General features: G+C 33.0%; 3 protein-coding genes across 4 annotated transcripts in view; 1 reads left to right on the forward strand and 2 right to left on the reverse strand.

Moving 5' to 3' along the window:
• LOC140053859 (dihydropyrimidinase-like) overlaps positions 1 to 1,788 on the reverse strand; it is a 29,422-nt gene extending 27,634 nt beyond the window's left edge. Inside the window, exon 1 of one of the 2 annotated variants that reach the window (XM_072098585.1) lies at positions 1,713 to 1,788. In XM_072098585.1, coding sequence (XP_071954686.1) covers positions 1,713 to 1,715 — 3 coding nt within the window. In that variant the 5' untranslated portion in view covers positions 1,716 to 1,788. Of the gene's footprint in view, positions 1 to 241; positions 358 to 1,712 lie in introns of those variants that run through there. The other variant, XM_072098584.1, reaches the window with a different exon arrangement.
• A 98-nt stretch (positions 1,789 to 1,886) lies between these two features.
• Positions 1,887 to 2,978, forward strand: LOC140054931 (small ribosomal subunit protein bS21m-like). The gene is made up of 2 exons (XM_072100060.1): positions 1,887 to 2,064; positions 2,500 to 2,978. The coding sequence occupies exons 1-2, from the start codon at positions 1,982 to 1,984 to the stop codon at positions 2,675 to 2,677; spliced, it is 261 nt and encodes an 86-aa protein (XP_071956161.1). The 5' UTR covers positions 1,887 to 1,981; the 3' UTR covers positions 2,678 to 2,978.
• LOC140054930 (molybdate-anion transporter-like) lies at positions 2,871 to 8,094 on the reverse strand. Its single transcript, XM_072100059.1, has 2 exons — positions 7,952 to 8,094; positions 2,871 to 5,286 (listed from the first exon to the last, which is right to left on the reverse strand). The coding sequence occupies exon 2, from the start codon at positions 5,192 to 5,194 to the stop codon at positions 3,857 to 3,859; it is 1,338 nt and encodes a 445-aa protein (XP_071956160.1). The 5' UTR covers positions 5,195 to 5,286; positions 7,952 to 8,094; the 3' UTR covers positions 2,871 to 3,856.
• Positions 8,095 to 11,569: the final 3,475 nt, after the last annotated feature.

The following is an 11,569-nucleotide window of genomic DNA, read 5'->3' on the forward strand; positions in this document are numbered from 1 at the left end:
AGAAACTATATCTACAGTACACAATGGAAGTATAACTCCATGACCTACACCAAACAGTAGTGTAGGCCTAGTATACAAACATAAATAATTCATCAATGCTTGTAATATTAATATGCAGCAATACATTTAATAACATTTTCATTATTGTTGTAGGAAGGTACAAATTATGCTATATTAAAAATTCTAGAGAACATGTTAATGTACATCCCTAATTTGCTAATACCTCAATCTACAAACTTACCATGTTTACAGTCAGATTTGTAGAAAAGAAAAATGATGATGATGATTTGATGAGAAATAAGAAGAGAGTGTAGGCCTACAGCAGCAGCACAAGGTACAAGTTCACCCCTAGACAGCTCTTTGGACTATCTCATTCCGTCTTAAGGGAGGTTGATTTTAACACCATTTTACACAACTGTAAATCTAATCAACAAGAATGCTAACCATTTTTGATTGGTCAGATCAGCATACTGTATATGTTATATCTGTGAATAGGACTTAATTGATAATTGTTTTTTAATGAATGCTTGAAGTTGAACTTACATAAAATCAATTTTTCTTTGAATATGTAATATGATCTTGTACTTGTACCACCAAGCACAGAAGTGATGCCAATCAAAATGTGCCCTATTCTCTGTGTTGCTATGACAATAATACACACAGTGCAGAAGTGTTGTTTGAACAACCCCCTGTACTTCTAAGTTTTTGTCAAGATATTTTTGTCAATTTCATCCATGCATTTAAAGACAATTTTTACAGCTTAATTCACACAATGCAGTAGCAATTAAACAGCCCTAATAAAACAGTGGTATAGACTACTTTAAGAGATTTCCAGGGAACGCTTTAAAATAATATAATCTACTGTAATTATAATCGAATATAATTTTACAACTGTACTGTATCTTGACAGTGACTGGTAGGCCTATTATAAACTACTTGGCCTACTTTTATTTATGTTTTAAAGAGTATACTATAATTTTACAAATATACCTTGATAGGCACTTAATTGTCTATACTAGAGGGAGTATATACTATAATTTTACGACTCCCTGGATATTCTTATAAACTAATATTAATAATATATTATTTTAAATTCATTGCAACATTTAGTATTATTTTTCATAGATTAAAGTCTTTGACTGTTTTGACTTTCTTAACAAGTTTATCAATATTATATCATATTATTAAATTGAATAATTAATTTAGAAATCTACCATGAAGCACTAGTGATTGATAATGATCACTCAAGCATATAACACCAAATTTGATCTCGTAAATCAATCGATTTAAATCACATTATTTGATGCAATTATGTTTAATGGGATTGGCATGGGATTGGCCCTTGGGCAATCCAATGCCAGCAAGCAATTGGATATGAGTGTTAATTATACTGTACATATACATGTCTTATAATTATAAGAACTTTTTCACAAATCTCTCTTATTTCATTACACTGTGCTTTTTAAAACTTCAAAATGATATGTGTATTTTGCCTATAGCTGTCACCAAATGGTCGGATAGATAATGAACCATACATAAGTTATATACTATTACTATAGCCATGCTTTTGCCTGGCCTGCTTGCTACCCATCTTGGAGGAAAATAATTTTATACCTCCATGGCTGCTTGAAAAGATTAATATAATACTGCTAAAAGTAGTGAAAATGAAGTTAAAAACGATAGCAATAACATAATCAATATATATTACTGACCATTGCTGTTGGATCTTGAAAGAAAAGCTTGTGGTTTAAATTGAAGTTTCGCGCGAATTCAGGACACCTGCTCAGAGTGTGTGTGTGTGTCGACGAGCATTGCAAAGATAAGACTGTCGTGTCGTCCATTGAGTATTTAAAAAATGTGTTTACCGCCCTCATGCGGTAGGGAAGGGGATATAGTCTCTTTCACTCGACTCTCTCTAGACTAGACTTATGGCATGGTTTGGTAAAAAAGCAAAGAGTAAAATAAAATAAAGAGAATAAGGATGGCTAGACATTTGAAGTTTGTAGCAAGGACAGTATTTGTACAAAATGGAGAGGTTGATGCTGCATACCGAACTCTAAATAGGTAGGTCTAATCTAGGCCTACTATACTGTCTGTATGTAGTTCGGTCGTCGCCGCCAAGGGCTGGTGGTGCTGGCTATCTTCAAATACAGAGTAGACTAGGCCTAGCAATATTTGTATGGATCGTGCACTGGTTGTCTAATACAAAATAATTCCCAATGTATTACAATAAACCCTATCCGAGTTTTTGTGGGTTTACCAACAAACATAATAAACTGTAGGCCTAGCTAGTAACATCATCATCTCAGTCAGTTTTTTAATTAAGTGTCTTCGCTGATGGTGTACATTATTATCAACACAACAGTGTCTTATTATTATTATATCGTTACCACTTGACCACATAAAATAATGTATAATGATCAATTCAGTTTCATAGTTTACATTTTGTGAAATTATTAGGTGTATATGAAACTAATATTTTATTATTTAATCTTTCAGTATCCTCTTCAGAGATGGTATAATTGACACAGTGAAACGAGGTCGGTATTATGAAAAACCGTGCCAGAAACGACGTCGACTTCAGTATGAAAATGTTAAAAGAATTTACAATCAAGAAATGACTCGAAAAGTAAACTTTATTATGAAGAAAAATAGAACTGATCCTTGGCCTATATAAAGAATTCATAAAAAATGTATTACAACAGAAAAGTTGGTTTAATTCACAAGATGTTATAAGTGGAGTGTTGGACCAGAAAACAACTTGGTGTGATTGAAGTTAAACCAAGTAGATTATTGAAAAGAACTGATGTAATGAACTATTGAAAAAACACAAGATTACAACAAAAATCAATTAAATAAACCAAATGATGTACTGTACTCTGTAGTGTTTATTGTGATAAATATCGCAATCAATTAAATAAACCAAATGATGTACTGTACTCTGTAGTGTTTATTGTGATAAATATCGCAATCAATTAAATAAACCAAATGATGTACTGTACTCTGTAGTGTTTATTGTGATAAATATCGCAAACAATTAAATAAAGTAACTGTACCATAAAATATTTCAAACAAATATGAAAATAAATTTGTTACAGTTTGAAAATGTCTTTCTTGCCAGTTACTGTACACAGCTGTTACATAAGCAACAATTAATATAATATTACTGTATTTAATATATGAACCAATTTGTTCAATGAAAAAAAATAAATTAGTAACGGTGTACAAAATGCCTATTTCAAATTTCTCCTCTTGCACGTGACTATACTTTTGGGAAATATGTACAAATAAAATACTGTGAGTGCAATATTATACAGTAGTTGCATTATACAGTATAACACAGTAGTTACATTATACAGTATAACACAGTAGTTGCATTATACAGTATATAACACAGTAGTTGCATTATACAGTATATAACACAGTAGTTGCATTATACAGTATATAACAAAGTAGTTGCATTATACAGTATATAACAAAGTAGTTGCATTATACAGTATAACACAGTAGTTGCATTATACAGTATAACACAGTAGTTGCATTATACAGTATAACACAGTAGTTGCATTATACAGTATAACACAGTAGTTACATTATACAGTATAACACAGTAGTTGCATTATACAGTATAACACAGTAGTTGCATTATACAGTATAACACAGTAGTTACATTATACAGTATAACACAGTAGTTACATTATACAGTAACACAGTAGTTACATTATACAGTAACACAGTAGTTACATTATACAGTATAACACAGTAGTTACATTATACAGTATAACACAGTAGTTACATTATACAGTATAACACAGTAGTTACATTATACATTTTAAAAATAAAAGTATAACAGGATTTACACACTATTTTCTAATTGCTTTTTTCCTTCATCATTATCATCTTTATACAAACTTGAAAATTTAAAACCACAAGCAAGCGCAAAAATGAGAAGAATTGAGCACATAATGAAAATATGCCGAGTGCCCTTTCTCCATCCTTCATCATGTAATATCATTAACCCTATACAAGCAAGCATATTGAGTGGTACACGAAACCAGTTCATTATAGATACTTTATGAGCTTCTGGAAGGATTTCATTTCTTAAGTAACCCATTGATGGAAAATACAATCCACAAGCAATTTCAAGCATTAAGAATGCCAGGAATGAGACTTTTGGCTGTTCAGAATTAGATTTTGTTGACCCAATGCAAATTACAGTTGAAATAAGAGCTATTATAATAGCACCATTTAAAATATGTAAAGGTTTTACAGAATTAAAAGTCATAATATTATACATAAAAGACCCAATCATAATACAAATCATAAAATTTGAGAAGACAACCCCAAGAGGTGGATGGTAATCTAAATCAAGAACAGGTGTCCAGATGAAAACAAAGATGTACATAACACTTTCAAAGAGTGACTGCATCGCACCAATTAGGAGCATTCTGCGACTGTTTACAATGTGCCGCAATCCCTCAATGCAAGACTTTTTCAACTGCATTTTTTTGTTTCCATAATTTTCTTGCCATTTTTGAGAAACGATTAAACCAGAAGCAGCCAGTAATGGTATGGCAAGAATAAATGGAGACACTGGACCTAGTTTAAGAAAACCAGCTAATAAGTTAGAAACCAGTCCAGCAATTACAGCAAGTATGCCATTCCAAAATGTGGCTTTTGAAAAAGTTACTGGCAGCCATTCTGTAGGAAAGTCATGTGACTCAATATGTTGATGTACATACCAAGACTCAAAAGCTGTAAATAATAAAGAAGTTGACATTCCTCCAAGAATACGTCCAACAATTAAAACTCCATAGCTTCTTGACAACTTTGTCAAACATGAAATTGAATATACAACTGTGAAGGTAATACAGAGTTTTTTTCTCCCAAATCTATCAGCTAGTACAGTAGTAGATGTACCAAAGATTACACTGGCAGCAAATCCACAAACATAAAGAATTGCAATCTGTGACTCTAAGAATCCATAATGGCTATACAGTTTGTATAAGTATGGACCTTGCAACCAATCAGCAGCCAAAGCTAAAAAGTATGGCAGAAAGTAGGCATGCTGAAATTGAACAAAGTTTGGATTATTTCCTACTTGTTCCTCTTTTTTACTTTTCTTTATAAATATATTAAGGCTGAAAGCTGTAGCACTCAAGCCCAAAAAGGTTAGGTACACTAATGCAATCATTGTAGTAAATCTTCTTCTGGTCTTTATTCATTTAAATGGGACAGTACCAATACAGTATTTATCAAAGTGAACACTTTCAAGTTCATTATTTCCTGAAAGATATAAAGCAAAACTAATTATATTCAGTGATTATTATTATGATTATATACGTCATGGTAAATATTATACTTCGTCTTTTTGTAACTTTAGACTTAGCATGGTTATAACGGACTGGTAGTTATTAATTAGGTTATATGCATTATCATGCATATAACCTCTTGATTCTGTCAAAATCTTTATTTATTTATTTATTCTTTCCTTAGCACTATTTTGTCCGTGAATTATCTTGATATCAGTTTCATCTATCTAAGTCAATTTTTCAGAGTATATTCCTTATGGCCAGGAATCGATGTGGTTATATTTTCACGATGCGTAATCAAAAATTACGCGGTCTACGCGCGATTTTACGAAATCACGTTTGTAATCATATCTTCACAAGCATGAATCACAATTAAACAAAATTTGGTACTCATAAATTTCAGGTCATATTTCATCATATGGCAATACAATTACGTGCGTAGCGCATATAACGCTTGCGTACGCGCGCTTAAAATGTTCAAAATTGTCAAAATTTATTTTCGATGAAATTAGAGTACGTTTCAGGCAATTTTAAGCGTTTAAAAAATTGCCATGAGTGCGCAGATTTTTGCACGCGCACTGCGCGTTATACGTTAATGCGCACTCTTTTTGTCCGATTTCGGTTGTACAACCTTTCTTTAATAATATCATCATATTTTATTCACTTTTCAACGCGTAATTGCCTTATACGAGCACGTCAAAAGTGACAGGCTACGCACGTGTAAGTTAACAAAATGGTGAAAATATGCTAAATTTTAAAATTAATATAGATCGTCAGAATGCTCGGGAACACATATTTTTTATTTAATTTTCTTGAAGTGTATGTATCTTATGTATGATTTATTATTAAACTAAGGGAACAAAAGTTGATGAAGCCATAATTAATTGCATATTAAATTTAAAAAAATTCATTTCGACAATCAAACAAATTATGACATTTTCTTAGGCCAAAATAACAAACTTAACATTAACTTTCTTCCTTCAAAAGTTCATATATTAAAGTTAAAAGTATATAGTTTGACAGTGCATCATTTTTGTACATTTTTAGAGATGTCATCATAGTAAAAAATTATAATTCATTGCGGTATGTAATAATCTATCTGCACCAAAGTGGTTACTGCATAGTAAATACACGGAGGAATTTTTCTACAATTTTTAGTCAGTTGTGTATGGCTCGGTGGTGTGTGCTCGTGTCTATGGCACTCAAGGTACCGAGATCGAGTCTCACCTTGGGAAACGAAATACATTTTTTTTTTTATTATCCGTATTGTTTGTTCAAATTTATTTCTTAGTGTATATATTATACACATGATTTATAATGAAATCTAGATAAAAAATAACTTATGTCTTTATTATTATGTAACAGCAAATGTGGTTTATGACATTATACGCAGAGGGATCTTTGATCGGATTGTGATACCGGCTATTGTATTCGTGTTAGCAAGGTCCTATCATATATTATATATTATTTAAAGAATCTGAGAAAATCAATGAATCAAAATATCTTTTAAAAATAAATTATCTTTATTTTAATTATCAATGCATATAACCTATAATTCGTCATAGTGACGAATTAAATCTAGTTAGTTTATTTATTTAGTTGTAAGTCTAGCAACTCCATGTCTAGAGATAGAGAGAGCTGAGCTAGGCTAGGCCTATTTAATAATTACGCCGTGGTTAGGATTCCGGCACCGGAACTCAACTGCCCACTGTTAGGGAATCCGACACGCTATTGCGCATGCCCAGAGCTCTGGGAAGTGAATTATAGCTTGCACTTTTTAGTGCCACACACACCACCGAGAGTCGGAGTGTTAAATAGGGATTTACCATCTCCCTGGATTTACTGTAGCCCTAGATAGTCGTTGCACGGGGGGACCGGGAGCGAGTGATGGATGAAACTTGGCCTATGCTATACATGAATTAATAATTAAAATACGACTACGCCACGCGTTAAAATAATTATAATGATATTAATAAGAATCAGTATCTATCTAAGAATCGTAATGCTGTTTTTAGCGTTGCGACCCTGACTTCCCGAACAGTTTTTTGACATCCACGCGGTGGCTGCCGTCAACAAATCAACTTGTGATTGCATGTTGTTATGTACAGTAAAATGCGTTATGAAAAATCATAAAACTAGTCATGTAATTATATAATTCATAATGATATGAAGTTTATATATGAATGAAGCAACCACTTTTTAATTACAAAATAAATAGGCACGTCTAACTGGTAGTCCTAGCCTAGATTAGTGGATCCCGCGTATTATAGTATTAGTAGGCACCTAGGCTAGCGCTCGCCGTGTGGCGCAGCTATGAAATGATCCATCGCTGTTGATAAGTATAGAGTCGCCAATTACCTCGCTCTGGGCATGCGCAATAGCGTGTCGGATTCCCTAACGCTGGGCAGTTGAGTTCCGGTGCCGGAATCCTAACCACGGCGTAATAATTATTACCATGATATAGACCTAGCCTAGCCTAGTTTATACAGTAATTTATATAAACCACCATCAACAAGGCCCAGCCAGCTAGGCCTAGGCCTAGCCTAGCTGTACAGAAATGGACAGTGTCTTATTTAGCCAGAATGATGAGGCAGAGAAAGTGTAAAAATGTATACAGTTGACCACCTTTTTAAACTTACCAAGTTTTAGTTTTTAGGCAATTGCTAGCGAAATTAGCGAAATTAGGCCTAAAAACTGACAGAGAGTCCAACAAGACAACAAGCGCCACCAAGAGTTAGTATGAGATATTTGTTGTGGTGGTTTTACACCACACTGTGAGGTATATTCAGAGCGTCATTTCGACGATCGAGCATTCTCTACTTCTACGGAGCGCCATTTATGCCTTTATTTACTTACGAAATAGAAATAGTACTACGGTAGCTGCTCCAGTGGACCAAATTTAGCACTAGTGGAGCGCAGTGATATAAAATAGAAATAATTCACTAATTTTAATATTCTTTTCGTATGTTAATACACTGTGCTCAAGTGGACACAATTTGGCGCCAGTGAGGAGCACAGTGATATAAAATAGAAATAAGTCACTGAATTTTAATATCTTTTCGTATGTTAATACACTGTGCTCAAGTGGACCCAATTTGGAGCCAGGGGAGCACAGTGATATAAAATAGAAATAAGTCACGGAATTTTATTATCTTTTCGTATGTTAATACACTGTGCTCAAGAAGTGGACCCAATATGGAGCCAGTGGAGCACAGTGATATAAAATAGAAATAAGTCACTGAATTTTAATATCTTTTCGTATGTTAATACCCTGTGCTCAAGTGGACCCAACCCAATTTGGAGCTAGGGGAGCACAGTGATATAAAATAGAAATAAGTCACTGAATTTTAATATCTTATCGTATGTGAATACACTGTGCTCAAGTGGACCCAATTTGGAGCCAGTGGAGCACAGTGATATAAAATAGAAATAAGTCACTAAATGTTAATATCTTTTCGTATGTTAATACACTGTGCTCAAGTGGACCCAATTTGGAGCCAGTGGAGCACAGTGATATAAAATAGAAAAAAGTCACTGAATTTTAATATCTTTTCGTTTGTTAATACACTGTGTGCTCAAGTGGACCCAATTTGGCGCCAGGAGAGCACAGTGATATAAAATAGAAATAAGTCATTGAATGTTAATATATTTTTGTATGTTAATACACTGTGCTCAAGTGGACCCAATTTGGCGCCAGTGGACCACAGTGATATAAAATTGAAAAAGTCACAGAATTTTAATATCTTTTCGTATGTTAATATACACTATGCTCAAGTGGACCCGATTTGGAGCCAGGGGAGCACTGTATAAAATAGAAATAAGTCACTGAATTTTAATATCTTTTCGTATGTTAATACACTGTGCTTACGTGGACCCAATTTGGCACGCGCGCCAGTGAGCACAGTAATATAAAATAGAAAAAAGTCACTACATTTTAATATCTTTTCGTATGTTAATACACTGTGCTCAAGTGGACCCAATTTGGCACCAATGGGAGCACAGGGAAATAGTCACATACAAAAACATCGAGAAAAAATACTTCTGGAATTAAAAAATATTTCAAACTTGGTATATATGTTCAATATCGGTTACTCCATCCGTAAACCAAAAGAAAAAATAGTTTCAAGCCACATCAGTGATTTTAATAACTTGCATTCGCTTAAGATAATACCTATGAAAAAACATACAATTCCGACACATATTATGTTAAACTCTAATAATGATTTTGACAACAAAAAAACCGGTTAGGAATTCGATTTTTTCCCTGTAAATTGAGCAACTTAAATAAAAAATATACCAAGAAATATATATTGAAATCAAGGAGTATTTTTTTTTTACAAAAGAAATGTTCGTATGTTAATACACTGTGCTCCAGTGGATCCAATTTGGCGACAGTGGAGCACAGGGAAATAGTCACATACAAAAACTTCTAGAAAAAATATTTATAGAATTTAAAAATATTTCAAACTTGGTATATAAGTTCAATATCGGTTACTCCATCCGTAATGCAAAAGAAAAATTAGTTTCAAGCCACATTAGTGATTTTAATAACTTGCGTTTGTCTAAGATAAATACTTATGAAAGAACATACAATTCCAACACATTTTTTTAAACTTTAGCGATTAAAAAAAAGACATATGTTAAAAATATGAATTATGTAGTAACATATTGAACGTGTAGTAACCTATTGAACGTATACTACCAGATTTCAAATGTGTGGACAATTATTTTATGACGATCAAAATTTAAAGTTTAAAAAATGTGTTGGAATTCTATGTTCTATCATAAATATACATTTTAAACGAACGAAAATTACTAAAATCACTGATATGGCTTGAAACTAATTTTTCTTTTGCATTACGGATGGAGTAACCGATATTGAACTTATATACCAAGTTTGAAATATTTTTGAAATCCAGAAGTATTTTTTCTTGATGTTTTTGTATGTGACTATTTCCCTGTGCTCCACTGGCGCCAAATTGGATCCACTGGAGCACAGTGCATTAACATACGAACATTTCTTTTGTAAAAAAAAAATACTCCTTAATTTCAATATATATTTCTTGGTATATATTTTATTTAAGTTGCTCAATTTACAGGGAAAAAATTGAATTCCTAACCGGTTTTTTTTTTGTAAAAATCATTATTAGAGTTTAACATATGTGTCGGAATTGTATGTTTTTTCGTAAGTATTATCTTAAGCAAATGCAAGTTATTAAAATCACTGATGTGGCTTGAAACTATTTTTTCTTTTGGTTTACGGATGGAGTAACCGATATTGAACAAATATACCATGTTTGAAATATTTTTAAATTCCAGAAGTATTTTTTCTCGATGTTTTTGTATGTGACTATTTCCCTGTGCTTCCATTGGTGCCAAATTGGGTCCACTTAAGCACAGTGTATTAAAATACGAAAACATATTATAATTTAGTGACTGTTTTCTATTTTATATCACTGTGTGCTCACGGGCGCGCGCGCCAAATTGGGTCCACGTGAGCACAGTGTATTAACATACGAAAAGATATTAAAATTCAGTGACTTATTTCTATTTTATATCACTGTGCTCCACTGGCGCCAAATTAGGTCCACTTGAGCACAGTGTATTAACATACGAAAAGATATTAACATTCAGTGACTTATTTCTATTTTATATCACTGTGCTCCACTGGCTCCAAATTGGGTCCACTTGAGCACAGTGTATTAACATACGAAAAGATATTAAAATTCAGTGACTTTTTTCTATTTATATCACTGTGCTCCACTGGCTCCAAATTGGGTCCACTTGAGCACAGTGTATTAACATACGAAAAGATATTAAAATTCAGTGACTTTTTTCTATTTTATATCACTGTGCTCCACTGGCTCCAAATTGGGTCCACTTGAGCACAGTGTATTAACATACGAAAAGATATTAAAATTCAGTGACTTTTTTCTATTTTATATCACTGTGCTCCCCTGGCTCCAAATTGGGTCCACTTGAGCACAGTGTATTAACATACGAAAAGATATTCAAATTCAGTGACTTTTTTCTATTTTATATCACTGTGCTCCCCTGCCTCCAAATTGGGTCCACTTGAGCACAGTGTATTAACATACGAAAAGATATTAAAATTCAGTGACTTATATCACTCTTCCTGTGCTCCCCTGGCTCCAAATTGGGTCCACTTGAGCACAGTGTATTAACATACGAAAAGATACTAAAAATCATTGACTTATTTCTATTTTATATCACTGTGCTCTCCTGGCTCCAAATTG

This window comes from Antedon mediterranea, chromosome 7 (genome assembly GCF_964355755.1).
Source record: "Antedon mediterranea chromosome 7, ecAntMedi1.1, whole genome shotgun sequence".
NCBI classification, from domain to species: Eukaryota; Metazoa; Echinodermata; class Crinoidea; order Comatulida; family Antedonidae; genus Antedon; species Antedon mediterranea.